General features: G+C 37.4%; 1 protein-coding gene across 1 annotated transcript in view; it reads right to left on the reverse strand.

The window, feature by feature from the left end:
• Window positions 1-401: 401 nt before the first annotated feature.
• Window positions 402-25,863, reverse strand: part of HDAC9 (histone deacetylase 9) — an 804,896-nt gene continuing 779,434 nt past the window's right edge. The window contains exon 26 of the mRNA XM_029233513.1: window positions 402-2,067. Within this exon, the coding sequence (XP_029089346.1) occupies window positions 2,028-2,067 (40 nt within the window). The 3' untranslated portion in view covers window positions 402-2,027. The remainder of the gene's footprint in view (window positions 2,068-25,863) is intronic.

A 25,863-nucleotide genomic window follows, 5' to 3' on the forward strand; every position in this document is an offset into this window, starting at 1 on the left:
TTCCTTAAGTAAAATCTCCTCAAGTAATTACAGCAAAAACAACAAGAGCTAGCAAATATGATTGGCATGAATTTCTCTAAAAATGTCATGAAAAAAATTCATTACTATTGTGAATCTAGATTGACCTTACCCTTATGCAATGAAAGTAATTTTTTAACTTATACTGAGTTACATTCCATTTCAGATTTCCTATTTCAAAGGGTGTCTCAAATTTCTAAGATGTTAAACCAAGTATTGACCCATTTTTGTATATGTAATAAAAGTCTTTAAAATTAAAATGGTAATCCTAAAAAAACCAAATGCATGAAAAATATGGTCTGACTGTATAACAAAAGGGAGTTATATAATTCTACTTGAGTGAAATCTTTCATCTTTGATTTACAGGTTGGAGTCCTCTTTAACTAAAACCATATTGTCCCACATCTTTCATATCATGGCCTTCCCTAAAACCTTGTTTTAATTAAGGTTTCTTTCAGATTTTTGAATAAAAGCATGACAATCTTCACTTATGGCTTTAATATATCCTTTGAGTTAGGAAAATATATAAAAAGAAACATCAACTCTTTTGAAAGCATTGTCAGATATTAAATACTGCGAGGTATTCTACATCAGTGTCTTTAGGTGTCTGAGTTATACATTGAAATAGAATTTGGGGAGGTAAGGGAATAACCTACTTATATTTAGTAAGTTGCTTTTAATCTCAGAAATAAATGTCCTATATTTTTAGCCTTTAACACTAAGGCAACATGTGTAAAGGTTAAAGTTCGTGTTGTTTTTTTCACATGAAGGCACAACTTCAAGGATAACTCAATTCAAGGTGACTTCAAATAAGCAATGCCTTCATTAACACATTTCAAAGATCTAGAAAATTCAGTAACATTGTTTAAGCCCTCAATGGTTTTACAGCTAAAAGAACACATCAGACCAAGCAGCTGTGTTAACCTGGGAAGCAAGAAAATAAACTGAGTCCTCAAAGCTCCTGAGTAATTGGGGAGATTATGGGTAATCCTCGTCTTTATTTTATAGGAAGGAAGGATGAAAGGCAAGAAGAAAGGAAGTGATGGAAAGCAGAAAAATAAAAGTGAGAGAATAAGTTCTTGATAGATTTGGAACAAATTAAGATGGCCTTTGAAAAGTTATGCACTTTTCAAAGACACTGAAATCCTCCGTGGAACATAAGCTCAGAGCTACTGTCACCAGAGCAAGGGATGTATGAGGGAGGAAGGAGACTTCATCCTAAATCAACTGCAAATCTCCTGTGTGTGAGAACACAGAGAGGGATGTTAGGGAAACGGTAATTTTTCTCAAAAAATGTGATATAAAATATTGCACCATTACATAAAATGTGTGAGGTTGCTTTGGCATTGGACTTTGAGATACACTGTGGTTTATTCCACTGAAAAAAGCCTCATCCTCGTTCCTCCATCTTGGACTCTTCCTAGCAAGAGTTGAACCATATGTTAAAACAAAGGCCAAAAACAAACAAAACAAAACAAAAAAAACCCCCGTGATCTGTCGGGAATTGCTATCCTTTCATAGCTGAAAGCAAATCCTGTAAACAATTTAAGACTGTGTGACGAAAAAGTTTCCAATAAAAAAACTGATCAGAATGTCAGGAATGAGATTTCTCAGGTTTTGCCCAAAATTTCGCTGGCTGTCATACCATCTGTAATTAACAGTATCTAACGCTGTACTGGATGTTTCTAGTTCATACTTTGGGCCTGGGAGTGGGTCACCCAGCATATTAAAAGCACTCTGGAAGCAGTTTCTTCCAATCGTGGTTTACTGTAACTTTAGAATCATAGCGGTTACTTTTAAGGAATCTTTAATGCCCTTTCAAGTCCATCCAAAGAACAAGTGAAGCTGCTGTTCAGAATTTTGTGCCCAGTGTTTATGTTCCATGGAATCTGTGCCACCCAGGCAGCAGACAAGACATGTCTGAGGGTGCTGGGGTGGCGGGGGGATATGCAATGATGTCACACACAGGAAATATCGGGGGTGGGGAAGGCTGGGGAGGACTTGGCGCTTCACAAGGCTGGCTCCTCTTCCATAGGCTCGCCAGCAGTTCTGTAAAAATAAACAGGCAATCAGAATACAGCATAAGAGTACACAATGACATTGTAGATTTTCATGCATAATCAAAGCTGATTTCTCAGCTCTCTCTGATGTTTATTTGTGTTATTCCGTTATCCATAAATAGAGTTTCTTTCCTAGGAAGTATAAACAAATGTCAAGTGGAAAAACATTTTCGATCCAAGCAATCATTGGAAATGTTCCTGTTTATATTAAAACATGTCAGAATATTTTATAACTCTAGATTCCAAAATGTACATGTTTTGTGTCTAGTACAGTCCAATAATTTATTGAAAAAATTAACTATGATATTTTATTTTAGGAGCAATTACAGTGATTTCCTATGGAACCAGTTTGCTAACGAGAGCAAAGGACCCAGCTAGCTTCTGGAGGAGACTCACCAGGGCTCTGGTTTTTTTGCTTCTGTTCTTTCATAACTGGATTGGCTGCCTGCCGGAGGCATTTCAAATCAAATTCTGAATCTGATTAGCAAATCACTGCTACAGACCCAACGTTTTTACAAGAAACGCACTATGGTAGTGTGTAAATAGTTTTTATTCGGCATCATCTGAGGGGTGTTCTGCTCTGGCAAAACCAAAACTAATTGCTTGAAAATTTATACTTGAGATTTAGCCTTAATTTAGTAACACTCTGAGGGTGTTTTAAGGCAAACTTTTAGAATGATTTTTAATTTAGTCAAAAGGACAAATTGTAGCAGGAATCCAAATGCATGAGGTAGCTGGATTGCTGAGGGAAGAACGCTGGGGTTTGAGATGCCGGGAGAATTGAGTATGAGTCTGGGCTCTGCGATTTGCTAATGTTGCAACTGCGAATGTTGTAACTATACTTCTGTGAAGCTGTGGTTTCATGTTTAAAACCCGTGAGGAAAAAAGATGTTCCTTACAGAATTAGTGAAGGTTAAAAAAAATAAAGGAGATGAAATGGACTTCTAAACAATACACACTATGAGGCAGTAGTTATTTAACTCTGGATTTGTCCCCTCATCATCTAACATATGTATAAAACTGTGTTGAATGGTACACAGGTACAGAGTTATGCCTGTGCTACCATAAGGAAATGCAATATTGGGAAGATAGTTCTCTCTGGGTGGTGGAATAATAGGTAGGTGGTTTAAATTTTCTTTTTCATACTGTTTTTCTACTTGCCAGTATTCTATAATGAATTACTTTTCTTTTAGAACAAATTGCTATATTTAGAACACTGTTGTTAATGAAGAAAAATGAACAATTTAGCCATGTTATTTTATAGATATATAAAGAAAAAACCAAGACTTCCGTGTATCTACAAATAAGGTAGTTGCCATTTTAATTTAGCATTTTTATAATAAATTTAAAACACTGAAAGATTTTATCCATGGAACAGTAATAAAAAAGATTTTAATGCATCCTCTAAAGAATGAGAAATATTAGGTATTCATTATTTAACATTACTAAAAGGAGAGAGTTCCAAATGAGTCCATGTGGAATACTTAAAAAAAAATTCTTAGGAAGTTATAGCCTGTCCAACAGTATACTGGATAAGGAGGTTGTGAGAAAGTGTTTAGAGCTGCTATATAAGATAAAAGCTATTTAAATGAGTCATACTCTATTAAAATCTTTCCAAACTAAAATTATCAGCATTCCCACAAGAAAATTTTTAAATTAAGGAAAACATTTAAGTAACTAAACTGATTTATACGTAAACATGCAAACTTATTTACATTTGAGAATATGTGGATTATACAGGTATAGAATCCTCAAACTAGATACTCCAATGGAGACTGAATTCTCCTATTTACTTTTTCCAAACTTTATTGAGATACAGTCGGCATATAACATTCTATAAGTTTAAGGCAATGTGACGATTTGATACACATATATATTGTGAAATGTTTACCACAATAATATATCCTTCACCTCCCATAACTACCATTTTTGTTGTTATGATGAGAACATTTAAGATTTACTCTCATAGCAAATTTTGAGTATACAATACAGTATTGTTAGCCGTAGTAATCATGCTGTATATCAGATCCCCAGAACTTATTCATCCTATAACTGGAAGCTTGTACCTTTTGACCAACATCATTCCATCTCCTCTATCTCCCAGCCCCTGTTAACCATCAATCTACTGTTTCTATTAGTTCAACAACTGTTTTTCCAGTTTTATTGTAAATAATTGACAAACCTCACTGTATCAGTTTAAGGTGTACAGCATAATAGTCTGACTTACATATATTGTGAAATGATTACCACAATAGGTTTAGTTAACATCCATCATCTCATATAGAGAGTTCAACGTTTTTAGATTTCATGTATAAGTGAGATCATATTGTATTTATCTTTCTCTGTCTTAGCATAATGCTCTCAAGTTTCACCCACGTTGAACCTTCTTTTTTATGGCTGAATAATGTTCTGTTGTATGTATATACCACATTTTCTTTGTCGATTCATCTATCACTGGACGCTGAGGTGGTTTCCTTGTCTTGGCTATTGTAAATAGTGCTGCAATGAACATGAGCGTGCAGATACCTCTTCAAGATAGTGATTTTGTTTTCTTTGGATATATACCCAGAAGTGGGATTACTGGATCACATGGTAGTTCTACTTTTACTTTCTTGAGGAACCTCCATACTGTTTTCCATAGCAGCTGCATCAATTTACATTCCCATCAACAGTGCAAATAGATCACTTTCTCCGTATCCTCACTAATTTGTTATCTCTTGTCTTTTTGATGCAAGCTGTTTTAGCACATGTGAAGTGATATCTCGGTGTGGTTTTGCTTTGCATTTCCCTGATAATTAGTGATGTTGAGAACCTTCCCATGTACCTGTTGGCTATTTGTATGTCTTCTTTAGAAAAATATCTATTCTGGTCCTTTTCCTATTTTTTTTATTTTTATTTTTTTTTGCGGTATGCGGGCCTCTCACTGCTGTGGCCTCCCCCGCTGCGGAGCACAGGCTCCGGACGCGCAGGCCCAGCAGCCACAGCTCACGGGCCCAGCCGCTCTGCGGCATGTGGGATCCTCCCGAACCGGGGCACGAACCCGCATCCCCTGCATCAGCAGATGGACTCCCAACCACTGCGCCACCAGGGAAGCCCCCCTTTTCCTATTTTTAAATTGAGTTAATTTATTCACTTATTTACTGCTATTGAATTGTATGAACTCCATATATACTTTGGATATTAACCCCTTATCAGATATATGGTTTGCAAGTATTTTCTTGTATTTCATAGGTTGCCTTTTCACTTTGTTGATTCTTTGGCTGTGCAAAAGTTTTTAGTTTGATGTCATTGCACTTGCTTTTATTTTTTAATAAATTTATTTATTATTATTTTTAATTTTTGGCCGCATTGGGTCTTCGTTGCTGCACGCGGACCTTCTCCAGTTGCGGCGAGCAGGGGCTACTCTCTGTTGCGGTGCACGGGCCTCTCACTGTGGTGGCCTCCCCTGTTGCGGGGAGTGGGCTGCAGGCATGCGGGCCTCAGCAGTTGTAGCTCACGGGCTCCAGAGCGCAGGCTCAGCAGTTGTGGCGCACGGGCCCAGTTGCTCCACAGCATGTGGAATCGTCCCGGACCAGGGCTCGAACCTGTATCCCCTGCATTGGCAGGTGGATTCTTAACGACTGTGCCACCAGGGAAGCCCCTGCACTTGCTTATTTTTGCTTTTGTTGCTTTTTCTTTTGTTGTCATATCAAAAAAATTAATTGTGAAGACCAAAGTCAAGGAGCTTTTATTCTTTGTTTTCTTCTAAGAGTTTTATAGTTTCAATTCTTACATTTAAGTTCTTAATACATTTCCAGTTAATTTTTGTGAGTGGTATAAGGTAGGGGTCCAGTTTCTTTCTTTTGCATATGAATAAATGTCCAGTTTTCCCAACACCATTTATCAAAGAGATTATTGTTAGCCCATTGAGTATTCTTGACTCCCTTGTCAAATATTAGTTGACAATATATGTGAGGGTTTATTTCTGGGCTCTCAATTCTGTTCCATTGGTCTATGTGTCTGTTTTTATGCCAATGCCATACTCTTGATTACTACAGCTTTGTAATATTTGAACTCAGGATGTGTGAAGCCTCCAGCTTTGTTCTTGCTCAAGATTGCTATGGCTATTCAGGGTCTTTGGTAATCCCACTGAATTTTAGGATTTTTTTTCTATTTCTGTGAAAAATGCCACTGGAATTCTGAGAGGGATTGCATTGAACCTATCAGTGACTTTGAATAGTGTGGATGTTTTAACAATATTAACTCTTCTGATACATGAATGTGGACTGTCTTTCCATTTATTTGTGTCTTCTTCAATTTGTTTCATCAGATCTTACTGTTTTTGGTATATAGATCTTAGTTTTTATCCTGAAAGTTTACTGAATTCATTTATTATTACTAGCCATTTTTTTTTTTTTTGGTGGAGTCTTTAGGATTTTTTACATACAAGTACAGGATCATGTTAAGAAACCCTTGTCTTGTTTCTCATCTTACAGGGAAATCTTTCAGCTTCTTACTGTTGAGTATGAATGATGTTAGCTGTGGGTTTGTCATATATGGCTTCTATTATGTTGAAGTATGTTCCTTCTATACCCAATTTGGTTGAGAGTTTTTATTATGAAAGAATGTTGAATTTTGTCTGCTGCTTTTTATGCATCTGTTGAAAAGACAATGATTTTTATCTTTTATTTCATTAATGTGGTGTATCACATTCATTGATTTGCATATGTTGAACCACCCTTGCTCCCAGGGATAAATCCCACTTGCTTATGGTGTATGATCCTTTTAATGTGCTGTTGAAATTGGTTTGCTAGTATTTTGCTGAGGATTATTGTATCTGTGTTCATCAGGGATATTGGCCTATAGTTTTCTTTTCTTGCAGTATCCTTATCTAGCTTTGGTATCAGGGTAGTGGCTGCATAAAATGAGTTTAGGAGTGATAGATTCCCTAAATCAGTAAATCAGATATTCAGATACAAATGACGAGTCCCTGGTCAGGGAACTAAGATCCCACATGCTGCGGGACAACTAAGCCTGCGTGCCACAAGTGCCGCAACTACTGAGCCTGCACGCCACACCTAGAGAGCCTGTGTGCCACAAACTGCAGAGCTCAAGCGCTCTGGAACCCACGTGCCACAACTAGAGAGAAGCCCATGTGCTACAACTAGAGAAAAGCCCGCGCATCTCAATGAAGAGCCCACATGCCACAACTAAGACCTGATGCAGCCAAAAAAAAAAAGAAACAGATGACCAGAAAGCGGGATTGTCACTTACCCCAAGTCCCATGGTGAGTCTGGGAGGTGGGACCTTGTGAAAAGGCAGCTATGACAGGTAATGTCTCTCAGACACCAGTTTTTGGGTGGGGAGGGAGGGCGGGCTTTCAATTTTTTGGATGAGTTTGAGAACTGGTGTTAATTCTTCTTTAAATGTTTGGAGGAATTCACCAGTGAAACCATCTGGGACTGGGCTTTTCTTTTTGGAGAGGTTTTGGTTTACTGATCCAATCTTCTTACTCATTATTGGTATGTTCAGATTTTCTATTTTTTCATGATTTAGTCTTGGTAGGTTGTATGCTTCTAGGAACTTACTCATTTCTTATAGGTTGTCCAATTTGTTGGCATATAATTGTTCATAGTAGTCTCTTGTGATGGTTTGTATTTGTGTGGTATCAGCTATAATGTCTTCTCTTTCATTTATAATTTTATTTATTTGAGTCCTCTCTCTTTTTTTCTTGGTAAGTCTAAAGGTTTGTCAATTTTTAAAATCTTTTTAAAAAACCAACTGTTAGTTTTGTTGATCTTTTCTATTGCTTTTCTATTATCTATTTCATTTATTTCTGCTCTGATTTTTGTTATCCTAACTTTGGGGTTAGTTTGTTGTTCATTTTCTAGTTCCTTAAGCTGTAAAGTTAGGTTATTAGAGGGTTTTTTTTAATGTATGCATTTATTGCTCTAAATTTGCCTCAGCACTGCTTTTGCTGCATCCCATGTTTTGTTATGCTGTGTGTCCATTTTTGTTTGTTTCAAGATAACTTTTGATTCTCTTTGATTTCCTCTTTGATCCATTAGTTATACAGGAATGTGTTGTTTAGTTTCCACACATTTGTGAATTTTCCAATTTTCCTTCTGTTACTGATTTCTAATTTCATACCACTGTGGTCATAAAAGATACTTAGTATGATTTCACTCTTTTAAAATTCGCTAAGACTTGTTCTGTGACCTAACATATGACCTATCCTAGAGAATGTTCTATGTGCACTTGAGAGGAATAGGTATTTTCCTGCTGTTGCATGGAATGTTCTGTATATGCCTGTTAGGTCTATCTGATATAAAGTATAATCCAGTCCAATGTTTCCTTATTGATTTTCTGCCTGGATAATCTATCCATTGTAGAAAGTGTGGTATTGAAGTTCCCTACTATTATTGTACTATTGTCTATATTATTCCCTTCAGATCTGTTAGTATTTGCTTAATGTATTTAGATGCTCAGATGTTGGGTGTATATGTGTTTAAAATTATCATATCCTCTTAATGAATTGATCCCCTTATCACCACATAATGACCTTCTTTGTTTCTTGTTACAGTTTAGACTTAAAGTCTATTTTTTTCCAGATATAAGTATAGCTACTCCTGCTCTATTTTGTTTTCTGTTTGCATGGAATATCCATTTCCATACCTTCACTTGGAGCCATTTTCATTTAAAATAATTACTGATAGTTAGCAACTTACTATTGCCACTTTGTTAATTGTTTTCTTGCTGTTTTGTACTTACTTTGTTCATTTCTTCCTCTCTTAATGTCTTCCTTTTAAACTGATGACTTTCCATAGTGGTATGCTTTAATTCCCTTCTCTTTATCTTTACCTATCTACCATAGGTTCTTTTTTTTTTTTAAATCAATTTATTTATTTATTTTTGGCTGCATTGGGTCTTCATTGCTACACGCGGGCTTTCTCCAGTTGCAGCGAGTGGGGGCTACTCTTTGTTGCAGTGCACGGGCTTCTCATTGTGGTGGCTTCTCTTGTTGCAGAGCACAGGCTCTAGGCTCACGGGCTTCAGTAGTTGTAGCATGTGGGCTCAGTAGTTGTGGCTTATGGGCTCTAGAGCCCAGGCTCAGTAGTTGTGGTGCACGGGCTTAGTTGCTCAGCAGCATGTGGGATCTTCCCGGACCAGGGCTTGAACCCGTGTCCCCTGCATTGGCAGGGGGATTCTTAACCACTGCGCCACCAGGGAAGTCCTACCATAGGTTTTTGCTTTGTGGTTACCCCGAGGCTTACTTGAAACATCTAATAGATATAACAGTCTAATTTTAAGCTGACAACAACTTAACTTTAATTGCATACAAAACTCTACCCTTTTACTCCTCCTGTCTATAGTATTTTTTTAACATCTTTATTGGGGTATAATTGCTTTACAATGGTGTGTTATAGTTTGTTTTTTTGTTGTTTTTAATTTTATTTATTTATTTATTTTTGGCTGTGTTGGGTCTTCGTTTCTGTGCGAGGGCTTTCTCTAGTTGTGGTGAGCGGGGGCCACTCTTCATTGCAGCGCACAGGTCTCTCACTGTCGCGGGCTCTCTTGTTGCGGAGCACAAGCTCCAGACACGCAGGCTCAGTAGTTGTGGCTCATGGGCCTAGTTGCTCCGCGGCATGTGGGATCTTCCCAGACCAGGGCTCGAACCCGTGTCCCCTGCATCGGCAGGCAGATTTTCAACCACTGCGCCGCCAGGGAAGCCCTATAGTTTGTTTTTGATGTCATGATTTTTTTTTTTAATATTGTGTATCCATGAACAAATTACTGTAGCTGTAGCTATTTAAAATACTTTTGTCCTTTAACCTTTATCCTAGAGTTAAGTGTTTAACACATCACCATATTATACTATTAGAGTATTCTGAATCTGACTATATACTTACCTTTGCCAGTGTGTTGTACATTTTCATATGTTTTCATGTTAGTAGTTATCATGCTTTCTTTTCAGCTTGAAGGACTCCTTTCAGCACTTATTGTAAGGAAAGTCTTGTGATGAACTACTTCAACTTTTTTTGTTTGTTTGGGAAAGTCTTTTTATCTCACCTTAATTTCTAAAGGAAAACCTTGCCAGGTAAAGTAGTCCGGTTGGCAGTTTTTTTCTTTCAGCACTTTGAATATATCATCCTACTCTCTTCTGGCAGGTCTTTGTGTGGGGATAGAGGCTCAGTTTTCCTGTTCTACCGTCTTGGTGATGATACTCCCTCCATCTGAATTTTCCTACTTCTAACCCAAAGCCACAGCAAGATGATCTTCCCCTCACATCCAGGACTCAATTGTGGCTGGAATTTCAGAGACAGTGGTAAGTGTCTGTGCATTCTCCAGACATCCATCTTAGGCTTTGAGGAGGTAAGCAACGTGTCTTTAGCACAAACCATTCACTGCAAAATGGAACTCCTTCTCTTCAAACATGGGGACTTTCAGGTACAATATAAAGCTTTCCATCAGATGCTTCTCTTTGCTTTCCTCCCCTCAAAGTCATTTCATATTAACCACTTCTTTGGAAAATAGTTAATTAACTGCTGCCACATTCTAATGAAACAAATACACATAACCAGCCAAATCTCTCAGTGTCTTGCAATACAGAAGTTTTATTACTAGTATAGCAAGTTGGAAAATATCCTGGATTTCAAGGTAGATTTCACAAGGTAGATGTATTTAGGTCCCAACTCTGCCATTTTTAAAATTTAACTTTGAGCAAGTCATCGTCCCTAGATTCTCAGTTTTCTCTTTAAAACTGAAGTAATAATCCACGACCTGCTCTCTGGGTGTTCTCATATCCATAGCTCTCAGTGGATTTAGTATTATCTTTACTTAATCCCTGTCCCTAGGTAATTGTTAAATGTCTACATATTTTTTTAAGTTAATTTAAGAAGTTATCTTCATGAAACACTTAGAAAGTGAACTGGTCAGGGATGACCCTTTAATGGCTGTTTTGGGTGAAAGAGAAGCAGTACTCTTGAAATGTGGGGGGCTCCCCACTTCAATCATTTATAGACAGATACCAAGGTTATCTTGATTAACAAAAACACAGCTGTGGAAAGGGCTGGGTGAAGGGGAGAGATAATCTTCAATATTTGGATTTAATTCCTTTTGCAATTAGGTGAGGTAGAGACATAGGAAGGTCAGGAATAAATGTAAAATAAAACATTCAAAGACAAATTTTAGTACAATAGTTCAGCTGACTGAAAGACACAAACTTCTATAGCAAGTAGAAGTGAACATAGATGGTCCTTTATTGATGAAGGGCAAAGATTTCATATATTAAGGGAAGGATCAGTTAGGTCCAGAAGTCATAGTAGTTTAGATAATTTGCAAAAATAGAAAGCAGAAAGAAAGAATTTGAGATAAGATATAACATAAAATTATATTCTTGTATTTTCCCTTAAAGGGATATTTCATTTCCTATGATTTTTAAAGCAGTATCTGTTAATTTATATTAATAATGCTATTATTATTTTTTATTTTATTTTTTTTTGCGGTACGCCAGCCTCTCATTGTTGTGGACTCTCCCGTTGTGGAGCACAGGCTCCGGACGTGCAGGCTCAGCGGCCATGGCTCACGGGCCCAGCTGCTCTGCGGCACATGGGATCTTCCTGGACCGGGGCACGAACCCGTGTCCCCTGCATCGGCAGGCGGACTCTCAACCACTGAGCCACCAGGGAAGCCCAACAACATTATTTTTAAAGACACATTTCCTCTTGGTTTATTGATTTAATTTAATCCCTATACTTTCCTCTTCCTTCTCCAAGGCAAGCAATCTAATTCCTATTTGTTTGTTTGTTTTTTCAGTGAAAACATTTTAATTTTTAGTATTGATTATTTTCTAGTGTCACAGGTTCACAGAGGGGAATTTTTTTTGAATTTTATTTATTTTATTTTATACAGCAGGTTCTTATTAGTTATCCATTTTATATATATTAGTGTATATATGTCAATCCGAATCTCCCAATTCATCCCACCACCACCCCACACCCCCACTGCTTTCCCCCCTTGGTGTCCATACGTTTGTCCTCTACATCTGTATCTCAATTTCTGCCCTGCAAACCAGTTCATCTGTATCATTTTTCTAGGTTACACATATATGCATTAATATACGATATTTGTTTTTCACTTTCTTACTTCACTCTGTATGACAGTCTCTAGATTCATCCATGCCTCTATAAATGACCCAATTTCGTTCCTTTTTATGGCTGAGTAATATTCCATTGTATATATGTACCACATCTTCTTTATCCAGTCATCTGTTGATGGGCATTTAGGTTGCTTCCATGACCTGGCTATTGTAAATAGTGCTGCAATGAATATTGGGGTGCATGTGTCTTTTTAAATTATGGTTTTCTCTGGATATATGACCAGGAGTGGGATTGCTGGGTCATATGGTAATTCTATTTTTAATTTTTTAAGGAATCTCCATACTCTTCTCCATAGTGGCTGTATCAATTTACATTCCCACCAACAGTGCAAGAGGGTTCCCTTTGGTCCACACCTTCTCCAACGTTTGTTGTTTGTAGATTTTCTGATGATGCCCATTCTGACTGGTGTGAGGTGATACCTCATTGTAGTTTTGATTTGCATTTCTCTAATAGTGATGTTGAGCAGCTTTTCATGTGCTTCTTGGCCATCTGTATGTCTTCTTTGGAGAAATGTCTATTTAGGTCTGCCCATTTTTGGATTGGCTTCTTTGTTTTTTTAATATTGAGCTACATGAGCTGTTTATACATTTTGGAGATTAATCCTTTGTCCGTTGATTCATTTGCAAATATTTTCTCCCATTGTGAGGGTTGTCTTTTTGTCTTGTTTGTAGTTTCCTTTGCTTTGCAAAAGCTTTTAAGTTTCATTAGGTCCCATTTGTTTATTTTTGGTTTTATTTCCATTACTCTAGGAGGTGGATCAAAAAAGATCTTGCTGGGATTTATGTCAAAGAGTGTTCTTCCTATGTTTTCCTGTACGAGTTTGATAGTGTCCGGTCTTACGTTTAGGTCTCTAATCCATTTTGAGTTTATTTCTGTGTATGGTGTTAGGGCATGTTCTAATTTCATTCTTTCACATGTAGCTGTCCAGTTTTCGCAGCACCACTTATTGAAGAGACTGTCTTTTCTCTATTGTATATCCTTGCCTCCTTTGTCATAGATTAGTTGGCCATAGGTGCGTGGGTTTATCTCTGGGCTTTCTATCCTGTTCCATTGATCTATATTTCTGTTTTTGTGCCAGTATCATATTGTCTTGATTACTGTAGCTTTGTAGTATAGTCTGAAGTGAGGGAGTCTGATTCCTCCAGCTCCGTTTTTTTCCCTCAAGACTGCTTTGGCTATTTGGGGTCTTTTGTGTCTCCATACAAATTTTAAGGTTTTTTTATTCTAGTTCTGTAAACAATGCCGTTGGTAATTTGATAGGGATTGCATTGAATCTGTAGATTGCTTTGGGTAGTATAGTCATTTTCACAATATTGATTCTTCCAATCCAAGAATATGGTATATCTCTCCATCTGTTGGTATCACCTTTAATTTCTTTCATAAGTGTCTTATAGTTTTCTGCATACAGGTCTTTTGTCTCCCTAGGTAGGTTTATTCCTAGGTATTTTATTCTTTTTGTTGCAGTGGCAAATGGGAGTGTTTCCTTAATTTCTCTTTCAGATTTTTCATCATTAGTGTATAGGAATGCAAGAGATTTCTGTGCATTAATTTTGTATCCTGCAACTTTACCAAATTCATTGATTAGCTCTAGTAGTTTTCTGGTGGCATCTTTAGGATTCTGTATATATAGTATCATGTCATCTGCAAACAGTGACAGTTAAGCTGCTTCTTCTTTTCCAATTTGTATTCCTTTTATTTCTTTTTCTTCTCTGACTGCCGTGGCTAGGACTTCCAAAACTATGTTGAATAATAGTGGTGAGAGTGGATATCCTTGTCTTGTTCCTGGTCTTAGAGGAAATGCTTTCAGTTTTTCACCAATGAGAATGATGTTTGCTGGGGGTTTGTTTTATATGGCCTTTATTATGTTGAGGTAGGTTCCCTCTATGCCCACTTTCTGGAGAGTTTTTATCATAAGTGGGTGTTGAATTTTGTCAACAGCTTTTTCTGCATCTATTGAGATGATCATATGGTTTTTATTCTTCAGTTTGTTAATATGGTGTATCACACTGATTGATTTGCGTATATTGAAGAATCCTTGCATCCCTGGGATAAATCCCACTTGATCATGGTGTATGAGTCTTTTAATGTGTTGTTGGATTCTGTTTGCTAGTATTTTGTTGAGGATTTTTGCATCTATATTCATCAGTGATACTGGTCTGTAATTTTCTTTTTTTGTAGTAACTTTGTCTGGTTTTGGTATCAGGGGGATGGTGGCCTCACAGAATGAGTTTGGGAGTGTTCCTTCCTCCACAATTTTTTGGAAGAGTTTGAGAAGGATAGGTGTTAGCTCGTGTCTAAATGTTTGATAGAATTCACCTGTGAAGCCATCTGGTCCTGGACTTTTGTTTGTTGGAAGATTTTTAATCACAGTTTCAATTTCATTACTTGTGATTGGTCTGTTCATATTTTCTATTTCTTCCTGGTTCAGTCTTGGAAGGTTATACCTTTCTAAGAATTTGTCCATTTCTTCCAGGTTGTCCATTTTATTGGCATAGAGTTGCTTGTAGTAGTCTCTTAGGATGCTTTGTATTTCTGTGTTGTCTGTTGTAACTTCTTTTTCATTTCTTATTTTATTGATGTGAGTCCTCTCCCTCTTTGTCTTGATGAGTCTGGCTAATGGTTTATCAATTTTGTTTATCTTCTCAAACAACCAGCTTTTAGTTTTAATGATCTTTGCCATTGTTTTGTTTCTATTTCATGTATTTCTACTCTGATCTTTATGATTTCTTTCCTTCTGCTAACATTGGGTTTTGTTTGTTCTACCTTCTCTAGTTCCTTTAGGTGTAAGGTTAGATTGTTTTAGATTTTTCTTGTTTCTTGAGGTAGGCTTGTATTGCTATAAACTTCCCTCTTAGAACTGCTTTTGTTGCATCCCATGGGTTTTGGATGGTCGTGTTTTCATTGTTATTTCTCTCTAGGTATTTTTTGATTTCCTCTTTGAATTTTTCTGTGATCTCTTGGTTATTTAGTAACGTGTTGTTTAGCCTCCATATGTTTGTGTTTTTTACGGTTTTTTTCCCGTAACTGATTTCTAATCTCATAGCGTTGTGGTCAGAAAAGGTGCTTGATACAATTTCAATTTTCTTAAATTTACTGAGGCTTGATTTGTGACCCACGATGTGATCTATCCTGGAGAATGTTCCGTGCACACTTGAGAAGAAAGTGTGTAATCTGCTGTTTTTGGATGGAATGTCCTATAAGTATCAATTAAATCTATCTGGCCTATTGTGTCATTTAAAGCTTGTGTTTCCTTATTAATTTTCTGTTTGGATGATCTGTCCATTGGTGTAAGTGAGGTGTTAAAATCCCCCACTATTATTGTGTTACTGTCGATTTCCTCTTTTATCGGTGTTAGCAATTGCCTTGTGGATTTAGGTGCTCCTATGTTGGGTGCATATATATTTATAATTGTTATATCTTCTTCTTGGATTGATCACTTGATCATTATGTAGTGTCCTTCCTTGTCTCTTGTAACATTCTTTATTTTAAAGTCTGTTTTATCTGATATCAGTATTGCTACTCCAGCTTTCTTTTGATTTCCATTTGCATGGAATAACTTTTTCTGTCCCCTCACTTTCAGTCTGTATGTGTCCCTACAAGAGGTGGGTCTCTTGTAGACAGCATATATATGGGTCTTGTTTTTGTATCCATTCAGCGAGCCTGTGTCTTTTGGTTGGAGCATTTAATCCATTCACATTTAAGGTAATTATTGATACGTATGTTCCTATTACCATTTTCTTAATTGTTTTGGGTTTGTTTGTGTAGGTCCTTTTCTTTTGTTTCCCACTTAGAGACGTTCCTTTAGCATTTGTCGTAGAGCTGTTTTGGTGGTGCTGAATTCTGTTAGCTTTTGCTTGTCTGTAAAGCTTTTGATTTCTCTGTCGAATCTGAATGAGCTCCTTGTGGGTGATCTTGGTTGTGGGTTCTTCCCTTTCATCACTTTAAATATGTCATGCCACTCCCTTCTGGCTTGTAGAGTTTCTGCTGAGAAATCAGCTGTTAACCTTATGGGTTTTCCTTTGTATGTTATTTGTTGTTTTTCTCTTGCTGCTTTTAGTAAGTTTTCTTTGCCTTTGATTTTTTTCAATTTGATTACTGTGTGTCTCGGTGTGTTTCTCCTTGGGTTTATCCTGTATGGGACTCTCTGTGCTTTCTGGACTTGCGTGGCTATTTCCTTTCCCATGTTAGGGAAGTTTTCCAATATAAGCTCTTCAAATATTTTCTCGGGTCCTTTCTCTCTCTCTTCTCCTTCTGTGATCCCTATAATGCGAATGTTGTTGCATTTAATGTTGTCCCAGAGGTGTCTTAGGCTTTCTTCATTTCTTTTCCTTCTTTTTTCTTTATTCTGTTCCGCAGCAGTGAATTCAACCATTCTGTCTTCCAGGTCACTTATCCGTTCTTCTGCCTCAGTTATTCTGCTATTGGTTCCTTCTAGTGTAGTTTTCATTTCAGTTATTGTATTGTTCATTTCTGTTTGTTTGTTCTTTAATTCTTCTTAGGTCTTTGTTAAACATTTCTTGCATCTTCTCGATCCTTGCCTCCATTCTTTTTCTGAGGTCCTGGATCCTCTTCACTATCATTATTCTGAATTCTTTTTCTGGAAGGTTGCCTGTCTCCACTTCATTTAATTATTTTTCTGGGGTTTTACCTTGTTACTTCATCTGGTATATAGCCCTCTACCTTTTCATTTTGTCTATCATTCTTGGAATATGGTTTTTGTACCACAGGCTGCAGGATTGTAGTTCTTCTTGCTTCTACTGTCTGCCATCTGGTGGATGAGGCTATCTAAGTGGCTTGATGGGAGGGACTGGTGGTGGGTAGAGCTGGCTGTTGCTCTGGTGGGCAGAGCTCAGTAAAACTTTAATCTGCTTGACTGCTGATGGGTGGGGCTGGGTTCCTTCCCTGTTGGTTGTTTGGCCTGAGGTTACCCAACACTGGAGCCTACCTGGGCTCTTTGGTGGGGCTAATGACAGACTCTGGGAGGGCTCACCCCAAGGAGTACTTCCCAGAACTTTTGATGCCAGTGTTCTTTTCCTCACGGTGAGAGACAGCCACCCCTGGCCTCTGCAGGAGACCCTCCAACGCTAGCAGGTACGTCTGGTTCAGTCTCCTATGGGGTCACTGCTCCTTCCCCTGGGTCCTGATGCACACACTACTTTGTGTGTGCCCTCCAAGAGTGGAGTCTCTGTTTCCCCCAGTCCCGTCAAAGTCTTGCAGTCAAATCCTGCGAGCCTTCAAGGTCTGATTCTCTAGGAATTCCTCCTCCTGTTGCTGGACCCCTAGGTTGGAAAGCCTAAAGTGGGCCTCAGAACCTTCAGTCCAGTGGGTGGACTTCTGTGGTACAAGTGTTCTCCAGTTTGTGAGTCACCCCCCCCCAGCAGTTTTGGATTTGATTTTATTGTGATTGCGCCCCTCCTACTGTCTCATTGTGGCTTCTCCTTTGTCTTTGGATGTGGAGTATCTTTTTTGGTGAGTTCCAGTGTCTTCCTGTTGATGATTGTTCAGCAGTTAGATGTGATTCCGGTCCTCTCGCAAGAGGGAGGCAACAGAGAGCTAATTCCTGTTATGTATGTTATCTGTTCATAGGGTGTTCTTTAAAGCTATATGTTATTGTTTTATGAGCATGTATTTTTATTTTATCTTTATACACACATGTATCATTTCTGTTGCTTACTTCTCTCACCCAGTAGTGTAGTTAGTTATTACATAAACATCACTGTAAGCAGTTATGTTTATCTAGTCTGTAGTGGCCAAGTGCTACATGTCATCTCCTCCATGGTGTACCTTCACCCCATTGTAACCATTTGTTCTTCCAATAATGCACACTGGGTTTGACTCCTCCTCTCTACCCACCACGAAGAAGCTGTAGTGAACTTCTTAGTACATGTCTTCTAATTACCCTAGATGAGAATATCTTCAATATACATTCCTGGGAGCAAGATTACCAGGTTATAGATTTTGTGTATACTAAAAATGGTAGTAAACTGCTTTTCACAATGCTGCCATAGTTTACCTTCCCACAGCTATGAGAGCTCCAGAGCCCCACATCTCCACCAATGCTGGCATTCCCCGGATTACTGAAGTTTTCATTGATTGAAGAAATAATTACTGAGTGTCTGTGACGCACCCTGGCTGTGTTCTAGGTACTTGAAATATAGGGAGACATAATACAGTATAACAGATGGACCTGATCTAATTTTGGGATTGAGGGTCAGTGAAAATTGTCCAAGAAGAGGAAGTGATATTTGATATGAGATCTAAAAGGTAAGTTGGAAGACAATGGGAAGGCCAGTGAAGGGTCAGTGAGAAGAGAAGGAAGACAAGCTAAGTATTCCAAACAGAAGGAAGGGAGGGTATGTTCCAAGAAGACCTGATCCGGACATAAATATGGCTCTTTGGAGAAAATTCGAAAGCACAATGGACTATCACTACATACCCACTAGAAAGGCTAAAACTATAAGGACCAATTATACAAAGTGCAGGTGAGGATACAAAACTGTCATTCATTGATGGTGGGAATGAAAAATGGTATGGCCATTTTGGAAAGCAGTTTGGAAGTTTTTTTTTTATAAAGTAAGACATATGACTTTCCTATAACTTGGCAACTCCACTCCTCGGTGTACATTAAAGAAAATTGAGTGCTTGTGTTCACAAAGTAAAAACCTGTATAAAAGAGTTAGGTTCCTCCAAAAATTAAAAATAGAATTACCATATGATCCAGAAATTCCACTTCTGGGTATATATGCAAGATAACTCAAAATAGGATCTTGAAGAGATAATTTCACATTTATAGTCATTGAAGCATCAATACCCAAGAGGTGGAGGCAACCTAAATGTCCATTGTCAGATGAATGGATAAAGAAATGCGGTATACACATACAATGAAATATTAGCCATAAAAAAGGTAGAAATTTTGTCACATGCTACAACAGGGATAAGCCTTGACAAAAAACGTTCTGCCAAATGAAGTAAGCCATCCACAAAAAGGCAAATACTGCATGATTCCACTTATTTGATGTATCTGAAGTACTCAAACTCTTAGAAAGTAGGATGGTGGTTGCCAGGAGCTGGGGGGAGGGGAAAATGGAAGTTGTTTAATAGTGTTTCAGTTTTGCAAGACAAAGAAGTCCTAGAGATGTGTTGCATGACAATGGGCATATAGTTAACACTGCTGTACTGTACACTTAAAAATGGTTCAGATGGTAAATGTTATGTGTTTTTTCCACAATGACAAAACTTCATAGCAGCTTTATTCGCAATAGCCCTTAATGGTAGAAGATCTGAATAGCCATTTTTCCAAAGAAGACAGATAGATGACCAAAAGGTACATGTAAAGATGCTCAACATTTCTAATCATCAGGGAAATGCAAGTCAGACCTATGTACCTATGGTCAATTAATCTACAACAAAGGAGGCAAGACTATATAATTGAGGAAAGACAGACTCTTCAATAAATGGTGCTGGGAAAAGTATAAAAAAAATGAAATTAGAACATTCTTTAACACCATACACAAAAATAAACTCAAAATGGATTAAAGACCTAAATGTAAGACTGAACACTATAAAACTCTTACAGGAAAACACAGGCAGAACACTCTGACATAAATCGCAGCAAGATCTTTTTTGATCCACCTACTAAACAAAAATAAACAAATGGGACCTAATTAAATTCAAAAGCTTTTGCACAGCAAAGGAAACCATAAACAAAATGAAAAGACAACCCTCACAATGGGAGAAAATATTTGCAAACAATATGACTGACAAGGGATTAGTCTCCAAAATTTACAAACAGCTCATGAGGCTCAATATCAAAAAAAACCCTCCAAACAACCCAATCCCAAAATGGGCAGAAAATCTAAATAGACATTTCTCCAAAGAATACATACAGATGGCCAAGAGGCCCATGAAAAGATGCTCAACATCACGAATTATTAGAGCAATACAAATCAAAACTACAATAAGATATCACCTCACACCAGTCAGTATGGCCATTATCAAAAAGTCTACAAGGAATAAATGCTGGAGAGGGTGTGGAGAAAAGGGAACCTTCCTACACTGCTGTTGTTGGGAATGTAAATTGGTGCAGCCACTATGGAGAACAGTATGGAGGTTCCTTAAAAAACTAAAAATAGAGCTACCATGTTATCCAGCACTCCCACTCCTGGGGATATATCTGGAGAAAACCATACTTCGAAAAGATACATGCACCCCAATGTTCACTGCAGCACTATTTACAATAGCCAAGACATGGAAGCAACCGAATGTCCATCAACAAAAGAATGTATAAAGCAGATGTACATATATACAATGAAATGTTACTCAGCCATAAAAAAGAGTGAAATAGTGCCATTTGCAGCAACATGGATGGACCTGGAGATTATCATAGTAAGTGAAGTAAGTCAGACAGAAAGACAAATATCATATGATATCACTTACAGTGGAATCTAAAAAATGATACAAATGAACTAATTTACAATACAGAAACAGACATACTTCAGGAATGAACTTATGGTTACTGGGGGGGAAGCAGGGGCAGAGGGAGGGATAGACTGGGAGTTTGGGAATGACATGTACACACTGCTATATTTAAAATAAATAACCAACAAGGACCTACTGTATAGCACAGGGAACTCTACTCAATATTCTGTAGTCACCTAAATGGGAAAAGAGCTTGAAAAGCAATACATACATTTATATGTATAACTGAATCACTTTGCTGTGTATCTAAAACTAACACAATATTAACTACACTCCAATATAAAATTAAAAACAAATAGATCGTTTGCTCAAGCTATTTTTTGTATCTTGGATGCCTTTGTTCTTATTTACTAGTTGAAATCCTCCATTTTTCTACCCTGGCTCAGTGATCTGTTCCCCAGTTCTTGGCCTATGTTAGGTCTTCTTTTATTCTGGAGCTCGGTCTATCAAATGACCTATCATTTACAATAGTTGGTCGTTCATGTCTGATCCTGTGGTAGGAAGAATGACAGCCCCCAAAGATGTCCATGTCCTAATCCCTGGAAGTTGTGAATGTTACCTGGTGTAGCCAAACTGACTTTGTAGATATGATTAAGGTTAAGGACCTTGAGATAGAGAAATGATCCTGGTGAGTCCAATCTAATCATATGAGTCCTTACAAGCAGAGAAACTTTCCTGGTTTTAAGCCAGTTTTCCCAGCTCTTTTCTTTCAGTCAGAGAGAGATGTGATGTGACTGAAGAAAGAGATGTGACTGACGAAAGGTCAGAGAGATGTAAAGTTGCTGGCTTTGAAGACAGAGGAAGGGGGTCATGAACCAAGGAATGCAGGCAGCCTCTAGAAACTGGGAAAGGCAAGGAAACAGTTTCTTCCCTAGAGCCTCCAGAAAGGAAAAGATCTTGCCAACCTCTATATTTTAGCCCAGAGACTTGTCACCCTTCTGACCTTTTTTGTCATTTTGAGCCACGAAGTAATTTTTTGGTTAAGATAGCAATAGAAAACTAATACAATCTCAAAGTATGTGCATATTTTGAAGACTCCACGGAAGCTTTGTGACCTTGACTCCCAACACTTTGTCTGGCACATAAAAACTAATCAGAAAATGTTTAAAGAATAAATGAACCGGAGTTTCTCCCTCCTCATTCTGCAAGTCGCAGAATAATCCTGTAATCTGTCAACATCACTCCCATAGCCCCTCCACCTGACCCGAGCCAATTCCTTTCTCCATTCAGACACTTTGCTTTCCCTTCCCACCTTTATCACCTTTATCCTCAGTCAATCGATCTTTATGATATGAGTACTATGGATTCTGGTTAGCCAACATATCTGAAAATGGACCCTGTCGATGAGTACTATGGAAGAAAAAATGTAAAATACACATTTTGAAAACTCTTGTGAAAGATAAAAACACTGATTCCCTCAGAAAACATAGTACATAGAGACAAGGAGACAGAGAAACTTCAGGTTTCATTACAAATTGTTCTGTTACCATTTTAACAATGTCTTGTTCTCTGTCTTGGACTCATTCATTCAATAAGTATTTGTTTATTACCTACAATGTATTAGGTATTGTGAAAGTTCTTTAAGTCAGCTAACCACAGCTTAGTTAACTGAATCAATTTATTGCTTAGTGATTATTTATCAATCTCTTATTTTTAATGACTATACTATTGATTTAACCTACGAACAGTTAAACATATAGATGCCCAGGTACAGCCTCTCTATTTCTAATATTATAGATCCCTGGATGATGAAGAATGTATTAATGGAGGGAAAGAAAAGAGCAAACTGAGGAAGCGATAGAAAAAAATAACAAAAGCTAACCTTAATATTGAGTACTTACTCTGTGTCAAGTTAAATTCTTAAGATGTATTGTCTCATTTCATCCTCAAAACCCTCTGAAATTTTCCCTTCATTTTAAAGACAAAGAAAGTAAAGCCCAGAGAGATAAGTAACTTGCCACTGATCAACAATTATTAAGATGGAGGTGGGATCTGAACCTTGGCAAGCTGATTCCAGAGTCACAACCTACTCTTCCTCTGTCGTGGTAAGAAGACAGGCCTGAAAGATGAGGACGATGGGAAGCTAAAGTTACCGTGCATCTCATTTTACTTATGCTTCTAGTCCATTGTGTTTCTTTTTTCACATTAAACACCTGTTTGTAAACAATTCAGAAGGGAACCCTGAAATACATCACACACTGGATTTAATCCCTAACATACTAAGAGTTCACACATGCCCCAAGACCACATGTTAGGCATTGAACAGAGGGATAAAATGATGGTCCCAGGAGGAAGAGGAAAAGAAGATAAAGGAGCTCCTTTCTTTTACCAGGAGCTTCCAAACCTCAGTCCACTTTTCAACTAAGGTATTGTTGACACTGGATGAAAATGAAGAATAAAATTTATATTGGAATGTTCGCCTGTTTAGATAAACAGGTGCTCACAATAACAGTATCAGAGAGAAAAATCAGAGACCTGAAAAATCAGTGCAACATTTAGCTTCCAGAAGCCTTGGAGAGACAGCCCTAAAGCATGGAAAACAAAGCTGTATTTCTATTAGACACGAATGTGTATTTAAGAGTGGTCTATATTTCTATATAAATCTCCAGACACAGGAAAATGGGGTTATCAATGTCCTTGGCACTACCAATAGACCATTCAAAGCTAAGGCAGACAATATTAGGATTTTCTAGCTTTTATTATACTTTAAAAAAATATTCATGAATAAGACAGACAGTTATTCAAAAAACAAAATAGCCAATGGGAATATACTGTACAGCACAGGGAACGCTACCTAATGCACTGTGGTAACCTAAATGGGAGGGCAGTTCAAAAGGGAGGGGATATCTACATGTGTATGGCTGATTCATTTTGTTGTGCAGTGGAGGCTAACACAACATTGTAAAGCAACCATACTCCAATAAAAATTAATTAAAGAAATAGCCAGATTCAGAATCATATATTTTTCTCATGCTTCTGTGTCATATAATGACTGAAACCATCTCATTCATGAGAAAAGTTGACAAAAGTTGAAGACGAAATGATTCAGAGACGACCAGATCCTCTTGTATTAAAGAAAATCTAATGTGACTCACACTATAATCAATAAACTGACATTTGAAAACCCAACTAACTTTCAGTTTTTGTTTTGATTAAAAAATGAGAGAGTCAGAAATTCTAGAGTGTAAATATGCTCCTAGTAACTTAAGAGTTGATCATTCTGAAGTCTTGATTGCCAGAGAAAACTTTTTCTTGATTTTCAGCAGAGCCCGAACTGGTATCCAAGAATAAACCTCAATATTGAACTGACCTTTTCAAAGTAGAAGCATTTGAAATAGATACCTGAACAATGCAAACTATAATCTTTTAAAGGTACAGCCTCCTGACAATCAAGAAAGAAACTAAGATCACAGTTCTGTCTTCTAAACAATATGCTATATGTGACTAGTCCTGTCTATTTTTTTTGAACATATAACTTGACCCCACTTAGTTTTTTGTCCTTTTTGTTTTGTTGTTTTTTTTAACTGAACCACCATTTTGTTCCTGCTCAAGTCTTCTGCCACCTGAAAATTATGTTTTGAAAACTGTACTTCAGTCAATCATCCCCAAAATGAATCCCGAGCCTTTTTCTAATAATTTATTCTTCATGGTCCATCAGTGAGTTATAAAAATGAAATGACTGTTTGCACTGTGTTGTCATCTCCCTCACACCCCCCCGAAAAATGAACAAAAAATACTTACAATGGTTCTTAGCCAGGAGCATTTTATCCCTTATTCACTAGTGGTAAATGAGTCAGATATGAGTTGGCCAGGAAAAGAGCTGCTTTACCCAAAATCTTAGTACAAAATGAGTCATCTCACTCCAAACACCAATATATTCTCCAAAATAACTGGCAAGAATTTCCTATAAAAAGAATCTTGCCTTCACCCTTTTCCATCCATTTAGTTCTCTGATTTTTCTTATTTTTCAATTTCCTGTGTACTTATAACACTGCATTCATAACAAAGGCCTAAGAACATTTCTACCTCTTTACCTCATTGTGAAAGCCATCTTTCCTATACTGAGTTGGGGGACAATTCTGATAGCATTCCCCTTTAAAGAATAAATGCTCTGTGGCTTTTAAGGGTTCTCCCTGTCTGACTCTCTGTGATGAAATTCATGCATGGTTCAATAGAAATGCAAAAGCCAGTTCTAGAAGAATTTTTCTTTTCCTCTGCTGAAAAAGTGAGTTCAAAGCCACCAAAAATATTTCAAGCAAAACCATTTTCCTTCCCATAAGAAAAATCAATCAAAATAGATACAATCTGTCTAAAACTGATAAAGAAACATGAATCCAGGCCACAAGCTTCAACTCTGTTTCCCTGTACATCAAAACATTCCCATTCCCATTCTCTCTCTGCCATCAGATGAAGCTTAAAAATCACGGTGAACTGAAGCCAGGGTCAAGTCCCTATAGATCATCAGGAGTCAGGCACACTATGTACCTGAGGATAAACAAGCATGCTTATAGAGCCAATTCCTGCCAAAGTGCTGAGATTTTTATGTTATGTGGGGCTCACAACAGCACTTATTATTCTTTATTATTCTAAGCCCTGCAACTTAATGGGAAAAATTACTTATAGTTCATTTCACTCGGGCTGGAATTTAGCTTCATTTCTCTATACTAAATGAATTCTAAAGAATAGCTACGCTCCTTTTATATCCAACACTAACAGATGTTAGTTTCCTTAGTTTTACAGCCCTCAAATGACAGACAACTGACTGTATTTGGCCTTGGGAATAACTGCAACACCTTTGGATTATGAACTTGGTTTGGTTCTTAGCTGGGAACAGCAGGGGGTTAGTTCATATTATCAAAGATGTAAAATAAGTTTACCCTTATGCTCCAGATGCTCATATGAAGATGTCTTTTAATACAATATTGTACAACTTTTTTTTTTTCCTACTGGTAATCTTTTTAAGTGGTTATAGTAAGAAAAAAAAAATTGCATAAAAATGAAATCTCTTACTCAATGTATCTCCTGCTCTTGACCAAAGCAAGATGTTAAATCCATTAAACTCTGAACACCCTGTAAAAGCAAGAAAAACTAAAACTGTTCAAATTTGTGCATTCTTGGGAAAATTGCCAACCTATGTACTAGTAGCAGGATCTGTGTAATTAATGGTG

The sequence above is a fragment of the Monodon monoceros genome, unplaced genomic scaffold, assembly GCF_005190385.1.
Source record: "Monodon monoceros isolate NGI ecotype Baffin Bay Population unplaced genomic scaffold, NGI_Narwhal_1 Super_Scaffold_2, whole genome shotgun sequence".
Taxonomy (NCBI): Eukaryota; Metazoa; Chordata; class Mammalia; order Artiodactyla; family Monodontidae; genus Monodon; species Monodon monoceros.